The 18,656-nt window shown below is 41.7% G+C and overlaps 1 protein-coding gene across 1 annotated transcript in view; it reads left to right on the top strand.

The window, feature by feature from the left end:
- Positions 1-18,656, top strand: part of LOC124556412 (dynein axonemal heavy chain 7-like) — a 746,268-nt gene that overhangs the window by 105,814 nt on the left and 621,798 nt on the right. Inside the window, exon 3 of the mRNA XM_047130371.1 lies at positions 2,725-2,891. Within this exon, the coding sequence (XP_046986327.1) occupies positions 2,725-2,891 (167 nt within the window). The remainder of the gene's footprint in view (positions 1-2,724; positions 2,892-18,656) is intronic.

Raw genomic sequence — 18,656 nt, 5'->3', positions numbered from 1 at the left:
CTTAAGCCACACATCACGCAAGTAAATGCCAAACGACGCCTCGCTTGGTGTAAGGAGCGTAAACATTGGATGACTGAACAGTGGAAAAACGTTGTGTGGAGTGACGAATCACGGTATACAATGTGACTGTCCGTTGGCAGGGTGTGGGTATGGCGAATGTCCGGTGAACGTCATCTGCCAGCCAGCGTGTATAGTGCCAACAGTAAAACTCGGAGGCGGTGGTGTTACGGTGTAGTTGTGGTTTTCATGGAGGGGACTTGCACCCCTTGTTGTTTTGCGCGGCACTATCAGAGCTCAGGCCTACATTGATGTTTTAAGCACATTCTTGCTTCCCACTGTTGAAGAGCAGTTTGGGGATGGCGATTGCATCTTTCAGCACGATCGAGCACCTGTTCATATTGCACGGCCTGTGGCGGAGTGGTTACACGACAATAACATCCCTGTAGTGGACTGGCCTGCGGAGTACTAACCTGAATCCTATAGAACACCGCTGGGATGTTTTGGAACGCCGACTTCGTGCCAGGCCTCACTGACCGTCATCGATACCTCTCCTCAGTGCAGCAATCCGTGAAGAATGGGCTGCCATTCCACAAGGATCCTTCCAGCATATGATTGAATGTATGCTTGCGAGAGCGGAAGCTGTCATCAAGGCTAAGAGTCGGCCAACTCCATATTAAATTCCAGCATTGCCGATGGAGGACGCCACGAACTTGTAATTTTCAGCCAGGTGTCCGGACACTTTTGATCACATTGTGTATTTCATTCGAGCACCTGTCAGTCATCGTCAGGTGTGTCATCGAAGACTGACCAAACCGTGCTCCGCTCGGCAGTATACATTACGTAGTGAGTATTCCACGCGTGCGTCAAAATAAAGTTGACAAACTAACCATACTACCTGCGAGCAACGCCCTCGCTTGTGGAGCCGTTGAACTCAGTTTATGTCACAAGGGAAACCCCGCATCACACCCGCCTCTGATTAAGTTGTGAGATGGCTCACTGGATAGCCCGTCAAAAACTGAACACAGATCAAGTATGAAAACAGGAAGAAGGTGTACTGGACTGAAAAAAAAGCAGAGTAGAAACAGTGAACGGTCCAAGATTAACTAGTGCAATATCGAGGATACTGGAAGTCTGACGGCGTCGTGGTTAAGTGGTCGCGGTATTGGAGTGAAACTCCCTCCTGCTATTTATTTTTGTTTATTTTTTTCAAAAGATTATGAACTGTCCGCCCTGTCATTGAAATGCTTGTTCTCTTTCTGTAGTCTTGGCAGTTGTCATACTATACATTGGCTATAGAACATGAGTCATGTGGTAAGAATACGTTACCGTCGAAAGTAAATGTGATGAATAGAGAGAGTAGGTGAGATGGCACATAGATGTCTCATAGAAATGAAAACAACAAATAAACGGGTGTAAACTGTGTGTAACGGAGTTACACTTCGACACAGGCACAAATTTGAATACATCGAACTGCAGAAGAAAAAGAAAGAAAAAAAATTGGCTTTAAGGAGCTTCGAACACGGCTGGCCTACTTAGCATTCAACCAGTCATTACTCAACCACGACGCCGATGCTACGCCATATTTCTTTATAGTGCTCTTGTTACACTTGGACCGCTCACTGTTCCTGTTCTGCCGTTTTTTCATATTTCGGTACACCTTCTTCCAAATGTTTAACTCATCCATTTGTGTTTGAGGAATTGAATTAGATGTGACGCAGTAAAATTTTTAGGTAACAACTCGAAACGAAACATAACATAGATTTATCACTACTGACTAATGATGCACTTATTGCTGGTATGCTACGAAATAAAAATAATAATGCCGTGTGGCTAGGGCCTCCCGTCGGGCAGACCGGTCGCCTTGTGCAAGTCTTTTTAGCTGACGCCACGTCGGCGACTTGCGCGTCGATGGGGATTAGATGATGATAACAACACAACACCTAGTCGCTGAGCGTAGAAAAATCGCCATCCCAGGTGGGAATCGAACACGGGCCCATTAGTATGTCATTCCGTCGCGCTGACCACTCCGCTATCGAGACGGACATGCTGGGAAAAAATCCACTGTGCGCATAAAAAGTAGGAGATTTAAGGTGTGTGAAAAGTATATAATTTATGATTGTGTCGCATATTAGAAACTAAACGTTTGTCTGTATAACTTTTTAGACTTTATCTTTGTATGTTTGGTTCAAATGGTTCAAATGGCTCTGAGCACTATGGGGCTTAACATCTGTGGTCTTAACATCTGCGACCGTAGCGGTCCCGCGGTTCCGGACTGAGCGCCTGAACCGCTAGACCACCGCGGCCGGCTTGTATGATTGTACAATGCACTATTTCTTCTGATAAAATAACGAAAAGAGCATTAATTTCTGTGAGAACGTCTTCCAGATTATTCTAACTGGCGATATCACAATAAGAATCAAGTTTCACTGGTTGTTACACTAAGTTTTCACTTCGTAATTTGGTCTGTTAATTTTTCGAGAATAATAAATTGCAAATAGCTATATCCCATGCAATATTAATGGTGGAGCGCCTGTTCATATGATGTTTTGCCTCCAGAATAATACATGATATTAACTCCTAATGTATACCCATTTTGGCTGAAATTCATTGCAGGTAGGTGTATAGCAGTGTGAAGGCTGAAGTACAGTTTTGTTGTTTGTATATGTAACATCTGCTAAATGCAATAAAGAAACAATAAATGTTTTTAATCTGCCCTTTTTTCAGGAGCAGATCCTTTCTAAATTAAATAAAGGGAAGAATGGACTATATGGTCCCCAAAAAGGCAAACTTTGTGTAACATTGATTGATAATTTGAACATGCCATTAAAGGCGCAGCATGGAGCGCCAACACCAATAGAACTCCTGAGGCAATATTTTGATCAGGGACATTGGTAAGTAAGACAATATAATCACTGGAACAAATTTTTCGTTAATATTTTGAGAATAATGATCCCCACATTCACAGCATTCTCTAAGCGACTTGTTCCCGTGGTTAGTGCCTAATGGGATCAACCTCAGGGAATCCAACCAGTCTCGACTGGGATAAAATATAATGAACCCAGGATTCTTGAGCTGGGGCTGACTAGGCCTCTATAATTGTAGACCCTGGACGTACTACTGTAATCAGCATTCAGGGAGCTGGCGGAACATTGAACCTCACAGTAAATGAGGATTTTGGGTTATTCTCTCAGATACCAAGATCAATTTTAAGGTGAGCTATGTGCTGATAGTGTGAACGGCTGTTGAGGCATAACAGTTGTAGGTGACAATTTGTGGGACATTTGCCTCAGACAAGTTGTATGAAACTTATATAGACGTATAGACGTCTGCCTGTAGATGTGTTCATTTCTCTAGCTTGGCAAAGCGTGCAGATGGAACCCACGGATTAACCCTCAAACATTCACAACAATTTGCGACAGCTATTGGATAAAATTAAAACCCAGCTCATTAAGGGTAGCTCTTGTGATGAGACATTGGCTATGTAGAAAATCTGAAATTAATAACATGACACATTCTAAAACTGTGTTCATGACAGATTGAAGGTGTGATGGCACCTCTGATAAAAATGCCTGCTAATTTAAAAAAAAAAAAAAATTACCTGAATTGAGGGGTACACTGAAATCAGTGAAGCAACTCCATAATGTGACCCAGCTGGTAGAAACTACTACTTACAGACAACATCAACGATCTCCTCAGAAGTAAAAATTCTCGAAAATATTTGATATTGGTCTAACTGCTCAGCATCATTGTTCATGCTAAGAGGACCGTAGAGCCAAAATGAATATGAGCACCTCCATCGTTCAGTTAATGAATTTTTTGACAATAATGTCACAGAATGGATGTGTGGAATGGATAGAATTACAATGTGTAGCTTCAGAAGACTGGAATATTATGTTGTGACTAGGTTTATTTCTCTTAAAGTAAGTTGCAACTTTTTGCCTCTTCATTTGCACATAAAATTAATACGTATAACTAATTAGATAACATTATATATGATACCAATATGTATCGTTTTGTTCACAGTGTATGTGCTATCCTATACACTTCTCCAGACGGTAATGAAACATGAAAAATCACAATTTAATGGCTACAAATCATTTCAAAGCGTAACAGTTTTGTAACAAAGCTTTCTGTTCCTTAGTTTTACCCAATTTTAGTCATGCTAATAATCTGAAAACGTTGTTGTCTCACATAAAACCTATTAGCACATCATAAACTTTATGATATTTAACAAAATATGTTAGTAAAGTTGTGCATTGTATCCCTCGCAAAATATAAACTAAGAAATATGCGGCAGGTTAATTAACAAATGATTCACAAACTTGGCAATATAAAGTTTGAAATTACTGTCATGAAGAACGAGAATAAGCGTACAAATCCCTGGTCAATACCATTTTAACCACCGAATATCATTTTGTGATCATTTTCATCTAAAGTCTGTGCTGTAAGGTATGTGTTTTATAACCGTTGTCAAGAGCTAACAAAACTAAATCTATTCATTATCTTTATGTAATTAACAAGTCTACTGTGACAATTACATCACAAAGTGCCAACCACTTTAAACTATGTAGAGTATTAGATGTTTTTTTACTTATAAAGTAGATGCTAACTTTCCATGCTTTCATATATCTACATCTAAATCATACTCCGCAAGCCACCAAATGGTGTGTGATGGTCATTACGCGAGACGTATGTAGGGGGGAAGTAACATCCTGTCCGACTCTTCCTGGAAAGTGCTCTCTCGAAATTTCACTAGTAAATCTCTCCATGACGCACAACGTCTCTCTTGTAACGTCTGCCAAATGGAATTTGTTGACCTTCTCCTTAACGCTATCGCGTCGGCTAAATGATCCCGTGACGAAACACGCCACTCTTCATTTAATCTTCTCTATCTCTTCTATCACTTCTACCTGGTAGGGATCCCAGAGAGAATGACAATACTCAAGAATTGGCCGAACAAGGGCCTTGCAAGCCACTTCATTCATGGATGAGTTACATTTACTTAGGATTCTTCCTGTGAATCTAGGTCTGGCATCTGTTTTTCCCACTATTTGTTTTATGTGGTCATTCCACTGAAAGTCGCTCTGTATAGTTACTCCTAGATATTTTACGGTGTATGCTGTTTCAGCGCTTTGTCATCAGTAGTGTAGCTGTACAGTAGTGGATTTCCTTTCCTCTGTATGCGCAACATATTACATTTATTTACGCTCAGGGTCAACTGCCAGAGCCTGAACCATTCATCAATTCTCTGGAGGTCATTCTGCAAATCGTTACTATCTTGTGGCGTTGCTACTTTCTCATAGACAACCGCATCATCTGCGAACAGCCTTAAAGAGCCTCTGACGCTTTCTACTAGATCATATATACATTGTAAACAGTAACGGTCCTATCACACTTTCTTGAGGTACTCCGGAAATTACATCTGTCGATTTTGTTCCATTAAAAGAGACATGTTGAGGCTTCAGTACTGGCACACAACGCTGTGGCGCATTATGCTTGCTACCTGACCCCCCATCTTACTGTTACTCGCTCCTGTGAACGGGAACGCGTTATGCAGATCTTGGTGCCTCTCGCGTCCATCTAGAAAAGATAACCTGAAGATGCCTAAATAAGGCGAAAGGCGTCGATGAAAAATAAAAAAAACTAAAATTGCCACCAAGACTGTTTTTAACCAATACAACCAAAAAATGTTGAGGTCTATCTCCAAGGAAGTCTTGAATCCAGCCGGAAACCTACTCCGATACTTGATAAGCTTGTATTTTTCTCACTAAACGGTTTTCACTAAACGGTTGCTCGGGACGGTGTCAAGTGCCTTGCTGAAGTAAGGGAATACGGACGGCATCAACCTGAGAGCCGTTGTCTACGGCGCTGCGGATCTCGTGGAGGAAATCCATGTTCATTTTTATAGAAGAGATTTTCATTCTCCAAAAACGTCATAATTCTTGAGCGTAAAACATGTTCCATAATTCTACGACAGACTGACGTCAACGATAAAAGTCTGTAATTGTGTGCATCTCTCCTACGACCCTGCTTATAAACAAGAATGGCCTGCGCCTTCTTCCTGTCGCAAGGTACCCTTCGTTGCTCAACCGATATACTATACATTACTGCTAAATGGGAGCTAGTTCTTTCGCATTATCTTTTATAGAATCTTATAGATATCTCATCCGATCCTGACGCCTTTCCACTACTAAACGATTGTAGCTGTTTTTCTATTCCACTGTCATTTATCTCTATATTTGCCATTTCGACGTTCGTACGACGATTGAAAGGAGGATCCATGTTACACGATCTCCCGGGGTGAAACAATTTCAGAAGACGAATTCAGTATTTCGGCCTTCTCTCTGTTATCTTCCGTTTCGGTGCCACTATGATCACTGAGTCGATAAATAGATGTTATTCACCCACTTACTGATTTTACATACGACCAAACTCTCTTGGGGTTTCTACTCACATCGGTTGACATAGTTTTACTTTCAAAGTCATTGAACGCTTCTCTCATTGCACTCCTTAGGCTCTTGTTCGCTTCGTTCAGCTTCTGTTTATAGCTAGGTTTTTACTTCTCTTGAATCTGAGGTGAAGTTCTCTTTTTTACGTAGCAGTTTTCTAACACGGCTATTAAGTCATGGTCGGTCTTTCCCATCCCTTAAGACCTTTCTGCGCTGCGAGCATGTATGGTTTATACTGGGATAACTACATGGCTGCCGACCATCTTTTCCCTCGCTCCGAATAAGGATCATAATAGTTTCTCCCAAGAATCCTGGCATCTGTCGAACAGACCAAATTTCGATAAAAAAAAAAGGTAGAGAAAATTATCTTGGCTGCAGGGTACAGGTGTTTCAGAATGCATCAATAAATTATAACTGGTCACTGGGGGCCGCGCAATAAAGCATGACGTTACTTCATCGGGTAGGGTTGGTAACAGATCAATCATTTTTGGAATAAAATTTTAAGTTTTTTTCTTATTGTTACACAAAGTATCTGAATATCTGACCTAGACGACGAATATGCCTGTCCTTAAGTTCCCATACCGTTCAGCATCGGGCGAGCGTCACATCCGAATTCGCCACAAATCGATAATGCACGATTCACCCAGCCGGTCAAATTGAGACCCCGTTTCAGACTCGATCAGGTGCTGATAACGCTGCCTCAGAAGAGTGCGCGGAACCTCCGTGTCCTTCACAGTGACCTGTCAACATCTGACTCTGTTCACGCCCCTTATTTTAAGAGCCTAGTCTATTTTTTTCGATTTTCTGTTATCGACGTTTTCTTACAGTATTTTCCGCGCTGAATCGGATGGTACCCTCACCTAGTGTCAAAAAGCGACAAAATGATTTAAAAAGCTGTTTGAAACTGAGGCCAAGTTCAGTTCGCTGTTGTTTGAAAAGTGGCCGACTCCATCAGTAGCCAATCATAACACGGGACTCGGTACGCGACACCCATCCAAAGAAAAGTTAGCAAAGTAAGAGAGAGAGAGAGAGAGAGAGAGAGAGAGAGAGAGAGAGAGACCTTATAATACAGACGTTGGCAGGTTTTTCGCTGTTACAAAGAAAGGTAAATCCCTTGTTCCGATGAGTCCTTCGCTAATACCTCTTCGGTGTTCTGCGAACCCCAAACAGACTGCAGATGTAAAAAAATTACTAGAGAGACATTTTGGTGAAAAATGGTGTGAAACTGAGAGACTGCAATGTTATCACATCATCACTGAAAACGAAACTTGTGGTGTGGCAGACGAAAAAGAATACTGCGAGTGTGAGAATGTGGAAGAAGATGAAGATTTAATGCTCAGCCCATGTGCTTCGTTCTCTGTTGTTACGTAGCAAATGTTTGAAACATTTCTCTTCTTTAGTCAAGAGCAACTAGTGTTAAAAATCCATGTTATGCAACTTCCTTTTATTTGGTTGACTATGTTGGTAAATGTTTCGGTTTGACCGTTCAATAATTTTTTTTTGGTTCAAACACTTCCACTTTCTCTATGTTGTATGTTTATTTTACATTAACTGACAATAGGGTTATTCTTAAATCAAACGTGCATAAGGAACGGATTGTTAACTATTTTTTAAGAAATTGCAGTAAAAATCCATCTAAGAAGTACGTGGATACACTTTGGTTTAGTTTCAATAGCGGACAGATCCAGTAGTTAGTATCAAAGCCGGCCAAGTTCAGCTTTTAACCCAGTTTTACTGTTTAACTATTGATTTTTGCCACTTTTTCGTCATGAAAGTCTTTTGTTTGACATAAAAGTGAGCAGACCAAAAATTTTACCAGCGCGGGTATTTTGCTAATATGGTTTTCAGTTTTCTGTCTCTCCTGTAAAAAAAAATCTAAAGTGGTCTCTACGGCTCCTCATTTACCTTACCAGGCCTGTTAACAACACTAAACACGAACAACACTAATCCGTTCTGGTAGCGAGCCATTCTACCTGTCACAGAGTATTTCAGCACTTATCATTTACATACCTGCCGACGGTGTGTAGGTGTGCTAAGTTACACTCACATCCGAGCATGTCTTCTTGGTGCTTCACTTTTTTTTTTGTCAAGCTGTGTATTAGAAGAACTGAGTACCATTTCAAATGATAAAATGCGGGAAGAAATGAATTATAGCTCAATAACAGCATAAGTTAAATGCTGAGAAAACGAAGATTATTTCTGTCCTGAATAAAAGCAGGTACAGTAAAAAATAACTGCATGTGAAGCTTTATTTCGTCTTATAGTTCTAAGCAATTCATATTAATTAATTATAGGTATTTCTAACCAATTAAGAAATCCTGAAGTATTTTCAAAATAGTAGTGTGAGTCAAAATCAAAGTTCCAGTATTCTACTTGACCACCAAAATGAAAAATCACAAATTGGAACGTTTGTACTTGAAAAATATTCGTGCTAAGTTTCCTCCAGAACAAGTATTGCTACCAGCTTTGATAGTAAGCATATTCGTTATTCTGTATTTGCCATACAATGTGTAAGCCTATTTACAAAATTTTGAGGGAGGCTGGAAATACATCAACCAATAGGAAGAGTGGTAGTTAACAAATATTTACCACTGTCATCTGAAATAGAATTATTTCATACAGTATTAGAAATCTTAGGTTGGATAAGAACAATGGAACATACCCACAAACTATATAGTGAAGGCCAATAGCGACACAAATAACATCTTTAAAAAATATGCTACTTTAGTTTCCAGTTTTATTACCTTCTTCAGTGGACACAAACACACGTATATGCAAAGGTACATTGTCTTGGTACAATGGTACAGAAGAAATGGCGAAGGGAAGGAATGCAAAGGGGCTAGTGACGGGAGCGACGGCAAGGGTCGGATTTAAGAAAGACATACTACAGACCACAGTAGATGGTCGCCGCCTCGGTGCCCTCGCTCACTGCGTGCCCAAACAGCTCGCTCTGCTGGATCTCGCGGGACGTGACGGTCGAGAGCATGGCGCGAGGTCTCTGCCGCAATGCGCTCGAAAATAGTTTACTTGTACTTGGTCCTTGGGATTACTTGGTCACTCTTTCACTCAGGTGACCACAGCACCGACATACAAAAACGTACGATATATACAAAAATTTACATTTATTTGTAGTTTTAGCGTCAGGTCTTAATATACTGCTCAAAAGAATTAGGGGAACATGAATTTGAGTGTCTGCCATACTCCACTGCGCAATAACTGAGGACTTGGTATATTACCAAATCATACATTTATTTTTCACAAATTAAGTATGATATTTCTGCATAAGCAGAAGAAACTAACGATCAAAGTCCGATAACAATTTATTGGACTGTTCAATGAACCAAAACAAATTCTCCAAGTATAGCACCAACACAAAATAGTGATCCGTCTTCGAATCACAACTACATACAAGAATAATATAGAAAACAACTGAAATAATTTCCTACTAGTCTCCGCCAGAGACTTTTCCGATATACCAAGCCTAATCCAGAGATCAGCGAGAAGATGCAAGCCGGGCTGCCGGGGCGGCAGCTATCCACGTCTGCTGGCGGTCGATGAACTGCCGATGTGCGGCCGAGCGCCGGCCTTTATAGCGCTTCGGCGGATAAGTACCTCGGAACTACTCGTATTTTCAATCACGTGGTTTTACGTGTGAAAATAGTTCCGGGATCTGCGGCAACCTCTTCCTTATGTTTATGTGGGCCGGTAGTGGCCCCTGGTAGCCGCTGGTGTCTTTGCTGTGTTGTTGTTGTTGTTGTCGTGGCCGTTCATCAATATTGCCTGTCGGTTGTGTAGTGCTTCGGTGTGCCTGCGAGCGGGCAACCCGCGGCTGCAGGCTGTCAGTTTGGTTGCTGATACTCTAGGCGCCGTGATGTCTGGTGGAGAAGGCCACAGCAAAGTACACAACAAAACATTATTGCATTCTCGATCGTTTACACAAAAAGAACTAAAATGCCCGACAGGCGTAGTAAACAAAGTGGAAACAATCGTTCATCCTGTCATCTGGAGAGCTATTTTTTGGACTTTCAGAGCTTCAGTAACGTGTAAGCCCTCCTTGAGTGTTTATATCTGCCTGACTTCTACATGTCATGCTCCGAATAAGTCTACAGAGCTCACCCCTGAGAGCCCATGGGAGTTCTTGGAGAGTCTGTGGCGGAACAGGACGACCACTAACACGTCTGTCAAGCATGTTCAGCGTTGACCATTTCATTACTTCAATGCCCAGGCTTCGCATGATATTTCTGCTGGCGCACCCCACATAGGCCCTGACATTAGAGGAATTCTGCTCCACCACCATATGCAGCAGCCACCACGTGGTCCAATAGGACCTGTTCGGTGTACTGCCTGGCTTCGAGGAGACCATGGACAACGACAAGATCCGTGTGGCTGTCGACACTGAAGCCTCCCCACAACACCTTGGAACCTTGGAAATACGTCGTTTTCCTGGACAACATTTGGCACGCACCGCTCACCATGGAGCACTGCCATCACCTTGCGTCAGAGGACATTTGCTCTCGTCAGTGAACAACAAATTTAGCCAGTGACTAAGTTGTCAGTTGACATGGGAACGGCAGAACTGAAGGCGAGTTGCAAGATGTTGTGTCAAGCGAGGTACTCAAACAGGATTGTGGGTCGTGATATCCTTTCTCGCAACCTGTTCATTACAGTATGTTCGAACACAGCGGCTTCAGTGGCTCTCCTGAGATCGCCCTGCAGTGCCCTACGACGCCGCAACGCAGAGATGGTTGGATATCGATCTTCCCGTGCGGTTGTAGTGCGTTGTTGACCTTGTCCAACTCGCTTGATGTACTGTCTCCCTGTAGCGTGTCCACAACCTAAGGATGACCCATGGAGAAACAATGGCATCTGTAGCAACACAACCGAAAGTCCACTCTTTCTCGATCAAACAGACTGCCCTTGCAACTTGCACTGCATTAAGATGTCGCTTTGCATGTGCTCGGTTGAATACAACGTCCACAGATGACAACTGCCATACGTGTAACTCACAAGAAAACACTGAGACAGCGGTACGGACTTCCTTCTAAGGGGCCACTTGACACTGTGATGCGTAACACGGCCAACTGATGGCGAATGATTTTAGTTGTTGCCTACATTGAAAGCGAAGATCTCAGACCACGGAATAAGACCACAGTAACAGCTTGTATGAAAATACATTTAACATACCGGGCGTTGACACACCTATTACCTTAATTCTTTTAAACAGTGTACTATTTACAGACTCTCTTCACATAGATGACTACTACACGAACATCCTATTAATAAAAGTATCACGTTGTTTACATAAATACGCCTTTACACTATAAAGCCTATTTGTCACAAAAGAAGGACTGGGAATATCTACTCAGTCATGTGAGGCGTAGTCATAAAGTTTGAATTGTCGCCTCAAGAAAAATCCAGCTGCGACAATGAATTCTCATGACGATGTTATTCTTTCTCTATATACGAGGGTTGGAACTTTAATAGTGGCAACTATTTATTTACAGCTCGTACAAAATAGATACACTATTCATTTTTGGAACACAACCTACGACCAGCTTACAGACAAAAGTGATGACACTGTCTACAGAACCTGACCATCATTTTGCAGTACAATGCTCAAGCACGTACAGTGCAAGGTGTTACTGATTTGTTTGACTGATTAGGCTGCTATGTGCTATACCACCTACAGCACTTCCCCGACTTAAGCCCTCGTGAGCTCAACCCGATTTCTAAACTGAAGGGAACACTTCACGGCATTCGCTTCGGAACTGCTACAAATTCGTCGGGCAATAGACCGCGCCGCTCGAACTGTCAATACAACTGGCGCTGCTTAGAGTATCCTACGACCTCGACATTGCTGGCAGCGGGTTACATACAAAGCTGGTGACTACTCTGAAGGTCAGTAAAACTTTGAAACGATTATCTATTTTGTACCAGCTGTAAATAAATAGGTGCCACTGTTTAAGTTCCAACCTTCGTATTCACCCTACAATGCAACACATCTTTCCCTCGACTTCGCTTTGACTGTAGTTATACAGATCTGAAGTTTGGCTTTTCGGGAAATGTGTCACCTCGAAAATCACCTCAGGGGCATTCTGAAAGTGCTTACCTTGCAATAGTTTCTTCATTCGAGGAACAAGGGAGAAGCCACTGGATGCCATATTAAGGAACACAGCAGGTGTGGAAAAATTTGATAGCCCAAAACACAACATCTGTTGCTGTGTGCTGCGCATAATGAGCTACATCATTGTCATGGAGCAAACACACCATCTTGGTCAGATCACGCGGTGCTTTGTCTTTATAGCCTCGTGTAACGTCGTCAGGAAATTTCGGTGGTATGTTGCTGCGACAGTTTGGCATTTATGAACACACAACGACAGTATCACCTTACCTGATGACGGTTGAGTACTCGACTGTTCTGGTAATGGTAAATCCAGGTTAATCAACATAACACTATACTACCTGACAAATAAAGCGAAGAACCCTTAACATATTCTCGGATTGAACAAGGGGTATGTTAATTTGACCTATGATACGGCTCTGTATTCCCTGATGTAAACCCGAGTAGAATCAGTACATGAAAGGGAGGTGCGTCAATGTTAACCATTGATGATAAAGTAAGCATAAATGTACCATATTATCCTCTTAATTAGTCAATTCTCAGCGTTGTTGTGACGAAAAACAGTGAAGAATTCTATCTAAGCTAGAGCACGGAGAAAGGTGTCACTTCCCGTATGTCGCCTCGTGGGCGGATAAATTGTTCATTGCACTTGTGAGGATCGTCCGGTATCCTGACTCGTTAAACATTTAAGCCCTACATTGTCTAATTGGCCAGACAAAAGGAGAAAGAAACAAACACATCGGAAACGCGAAGATCCGCCATGACCATGCAGTGACGAAGCTGTTTACTTTCCTTCAGTACGCATTTTCTTTGGTAAATTGTTGATGTAGTACCAATATTCTATGAAGGAAGGGGGAGGTGGAGTAATCTTAAATAACTGTTATCAACCTACGTTCAGAGATCTGCTTGTTTATTAAAAAGTTGACTCCGTATTCAATACGTACAAAAAATTGACATACTGCTACCCTTATGTATGCTATACGCTTATGTATACACAAAGGACAGGTGGATTTCGTCAGTTCTGTATGGGAATTTAGCGCGAAAACACTCCACGGATAACGATCTACCTTTGGAATGGATTTATGGACATAGGGAATTCAGACAGACAAAAATTACAAGAGGGTAAGACTCGTCATCCCAAACTATGATAAAGTCTAATTGGTGTTCGTTAGATTCGGTGGTTTGAGTTTTATCCAGCTGTGGAGTGTTGGAATTAAAGTTGAACTGGCCGGTGACCACTTGCCGTCCGACACCGTGGTAAAAAATCATAAGACTCCCTCTACTCTTAATTTAGAACAAACGAAATTAATGCTTTGGCCACCTAGCTACATCTGGGGATCTCTGGGGAAGAACTAGTGCACAATCAATCAACTTCAAATTACATTTAGAAAATTTTTGTACTGGACTAGGACCTGCACCCCTGATCAACAACTATAGTCCCTGTTAACCAACCATGAAATATCTTAAATACCGTTTCATTCACAAGTAACAAAATTTACACTTGTTTAAACTTGAAATAACGTGGCATAACGTTTTGTGTTGGATCCAGATTCGAACCCAGCAACTAACAGACTGTTAACTAAGCCCAGTCAATTGTTAGATAACGAAATTTTTCACCAGTAGCGAGATGATTAAAATTTAAATTACGATATCAAAAAGTTTTTCTTTAGCGACATTCGAAACCGGCACCAATCGCCGTCGTTTTCTAGTCACGAATAGACAACAAATATCAGTTTATTCCACCAACACCAAGTTGTGTGTGTGTTTGAAGTGGAAATAAAGTACGAAAAGTTCTGTGCTGACAGAGCACAACCCACACATATCATCATTGTTGGCTACGAATGAAGAGATGTTAACTATCGAATCCTTTTTCACCAGCATATAGGAGTAGCGTGTATGAACATGAAATGATATCGTGAAAAGTTCCTTGTATGGCTGGGAGTGTGGTGCGTGCATGCTACATCTTGAAATGGCATGATGGAAATTTTTGTGCTGGACCATAATTCGAACCCAGATACATGCCTTTCATGGAGACTTTGAGGAGTTTGGAATCTTGTGAAAGCCACGATGGTACTGTGTGGTCCCGACGGACACAAATACCACTGAAAGGAATCATAGTCCAGCATCAATATTTTCTCCATGTCAAGTTAAAATACGGTAAGAAATAAGTGCAGAACCAATGAGCGGCAGTAGCAGGAGGCAACTTGATGTGTGCAGTGGCTATCTCGAAAGCGTTATTAATCCTTTCGAATAGTCTCCAAGATGAAATCAAATTACAGTTAGCGTTGTCCACTGGGTCACTTACATCCACAAGTACTATTATACCTAACGGAGCACTGTGTTCTGACAGTTACCCTTCGATAATTTTCATATGAATGCTCTGATAGCCTAGAGGGGTCGTTAGTGTGAATCAACCAGCAAATAAACTGAAAGAAGATACGTCAACTGCAAGCAGCTGCATACAAATACTGTCCCACACTCACCTAGGTGAACTTCTTCCCGTTATTTTGGTTTCTCTCTCTCTCTCTTCAGCTGCCTGAAAACTGAAAAGTTCATTAATCAGGCGCTTTTCGAGTCTATTGACAAAGCATCACCAGCAGTTATATTTTAATCATTCTGAGTAGATGATGCTTTTTGTTCCTTTGGTTTTTATAGGCTGTATGACGGTTTTGCATAAGAATGACATATTCTAGCCTTTACTGTCAGCGTTTTGTGTTACTTGTTCCACATTCTCATCACATCTGCTTCTCCTTTCATGTCATCAGAGGCTGGAATCGAACTTGCGCTGCATCATCCTCTTGTTTCATTTTCTTCACGGCTTTCTGAGTTCTATTGTTCGGTTATCGTGCAAGATTTCCTTGCACAGAATGCTTTCCTGACTAGGAACTGTACGTTAATCACAGCTTATGAAATTTCGTTTTGTGTGTTCATGTTTTTTAATCAGTTTTATATTGTCATTTGTGTTGTTATGTGCTAAAGTTGATGCCAATGAAAGTATTCTTAAGGGAAACTGTTTTTTATTATATAACATTAAAAATAAGGATATGTACGCTTAAAGTTAATAGCATCTGAAGATGCTAAAAAATTACTTCTGGTGAATAAGCTTTTCAGTTTCCAGCATGTTAAACACAGAAAATCAAATATAGCTACGACAGCTACTGAAGAAAAGGGCTACCCAAATTATTCCCCCTGTTGTTTGTTTATAGTGTTCTAATTGCAGTCGCTGCATCTGGATGTTATACGTAACTACACTTCAAAACCAAATCATATGTACAGGAATGTAAATGAAACTCATTGGCCTGTGCTATGGGTATTTCGGCTGCTAATCAATGCGGTGGCAGCCCTTCGAAGTGCGAGCTTCTCGAGTGTTCGTCAGCTCAAGAAACAGACAGCTGAGCAAACTTGTTCTTCCTGTTGCTAGTCTGACTGAGAACTCGCAGCACTGTAAAACACGCTTGGCAACAATGTGGCCGTCAATTTGCTTCCTGGAGTGGTTCAGAATTATTCTGCTAAATTCACACGAAATTTACTTGCCGTTCCCAATAAATAATCTGAAAGATTCTTGCTCAAGTTGTGACATTGGGTTTTTAAATTTATAATTTGATGCCAGGAGGGTCGTACCGTAAAGAATCTACAGCTAATCTCATATCTTCTGTTGCAAGTTATCCGTATTATCAGTCACTGTGATAATGAGAGTGTACTGCAAGCAGTACTGGCTCACTAGCTAAGCGGTAATATGGCCACTTCGTGAAGGTGAAAATGCATTACCTATTGGTTACAGTTTGTCAGCTATTTACTTCTTCCCTTACCGAGCTACGAGCTTCACGATCGAAAATCAGTAAGGAAATCTTAATTTTTCCAAATGGTTCAGATGGCTGTGAGCACTATGGGACTTAACTTCTGAGGTCATCAGTCCCCTAGAACTTAGAACTACTTAAACCCAACTAACGTAAGGACATCACATACACCCATGCCCGAGGCAGGATTCGAACCTGCCACCGTAGCGGTCGTGCGGTTCCAAACTGTAGCGTCTAGAACCGCTCGGCCACTCTGGCCGGCCTCCAAATGGTTCAAATGGCTCTGAGCACTATGGGACTTAACAGCGGAGGTCATCAGTCCCCTAGACTTAGAACTACTTAAACCTAACTAACCTAAGGACATCACACACATCCATGCCCGAGGCAGGATTCGAACTTGCGACTGTAGCAAAACACTTTAAGAAACTGTGTTATTGCATCCTTATTGAAAGATGTTTTTTGCTGCTTACATCGACACAAATTTTAATTTTTTGTTAATACACAATGTGATTGATCTACGTGAGGCACCGAAGGATCTGTCAACTGGGTTTCCTTTTGTATCTGCTCTCACTGCCAGGTTTACATATTTTCGTGGTAGTCCCGAAATGATTCTAGGTGTTACATCACAAAATAATTTACTGGTGTTGCTGCGTGAAATTGAGACACGTGCCACGGCTAACACAAGTAGCTATGAAATCGGATCAGATCGGTGTAAATCGGACGCTATTACTTGAGGGATGCCTGCTGATATAGCAAGAAATGCCACCTCGACACCAGGCAATTGTCGTATTGTAGGCAACAAAGGGACTAGAGTTGAAACATTAGTGATGCAGCAGAAAGACATAGACAGTGCAGCGTTGATGGCCAGATTGCTTCACATCCAAGCCATGGAAGTTGTGGCTTACATGATGGAAACCAATGCTGTAGCAAAACAAGGACGGGCCAAGCTGGCGAAAAGTCTGATGCTGTGAACTCAGCGTCCTCTGTCAGGCCACCCCTCTGACGGCAGCACCTCCTCGTAATCTGTAGGCTTGTTACGTCCTGGGGGCGTTGGCTTCCCCGAGTATCATCACGTCTGTTGTAGTTGATGGGCAATAAATGCGTGTCTTATCAATAATGTGTTTATAACAACACTTAGAGCAACTATCAGGTATCCACTCAGCAGTCCATCATTACCTACCGTTGGTGGTGGACCATTGGTCTTCCGACCTGTGCCAATCTGCTTCCATCACCCGTCATAGAGTTCTACCACAGAGGCCTCTATACTGGGAAGGACACAGTAATACATGTGGGCACAGACCATACTGAGGTCAATAGAGCGTACTATCTTACCAATGCATAAAACTTTGGGCAGGCTCGTATTACAGATATTGTATGTTTTAGTTAAATTACCTTTTGCCATAAGGTTTTCATGGTAAGTTGTAAGTCATTCTTAATAGGAAGGGGCAGATTTTTATAGTGCTTCTCATTGGTTTATTGAAAATAGCAGAACAGCATAAGAGAGAAATTAATCATCAACAATAGATTCTCTCACAGAAACTAAAACAGTGATGAAAACAGGCTGTGTTTGTAATCCACGCCTGTTAAAAGCTACTGGCTCAGAGACAAATATGTCGTCAATCCAAGTTTAAAGGACACTTTCGCCCGAGAATAAATTTTCTTGATGGTTGTTCGATAAGGAACAAAAAAGGGTGCCATATTAGGTATGACCTTCCCATCTGCCTCACCTCCGTGTACGCGTTGCGTCATTTGAGGAAACGGAAGTTCTTGTGTTCCCTGTTTTTGATTTAATGGCAGCCAGTGCTGGATTCCAGGCGGCGCTCAGTTGAAAACCTGCATCCCTTTTGATAAGATTGTCCGCCGTGCGAATATGTATGGCCTCCTTAATAACACAGTCCCAGAATTTTTTTTTTTTTTTTTTTTTTTTTTTTTTTTTTTTTTCTTTATTGTATTTCAATTCCCCATCGGGGCGGGCTGGCAGCAGCATATGCGCTGCTCTTCAGCCGAAAGACATAGAACAAAACAATAGAAGACATTGAAAAACAGCAAAGGAGAGAAGAAGGCGAACATAGAGATAAAAAAGGGAGAACATCATGGAAGGCAATATACAAAAAAACGGGGTGACTGTAAAACGGAGATAAAAAACTGTTTAAAAGTAGCACACACAAAAAGCCACACTCTGCGACGATTAAAAGAACACAAGGCACAGTATTACTGGAGCATAAAGGTGTTGATGGATGGCATAGCACACAACGTAACACTGACGGCGAACCTCAAGGCAGTACACAA

The sequence above is a fragment of the Schistocerca americana genome, chromosome X (assembly GCF_021461395.2).
Source record: "Schistocerca americana isolate TAMUIC-IGC-003095 chromosome X, iqSchAmer2.1, whole genome shotgun sequence".
Lineage (NCBI taxonomy): Eukaryota > Metazoa > Arthropoda > Insecta > Orthoptera > Acrididae > Schistocerca > Schistocerca americana.
The sequence above is the reverse complement of the archived record's forward strand: the minus strand, read 5'-3'. Positions and strand labels throughout refer to the sequence as shown.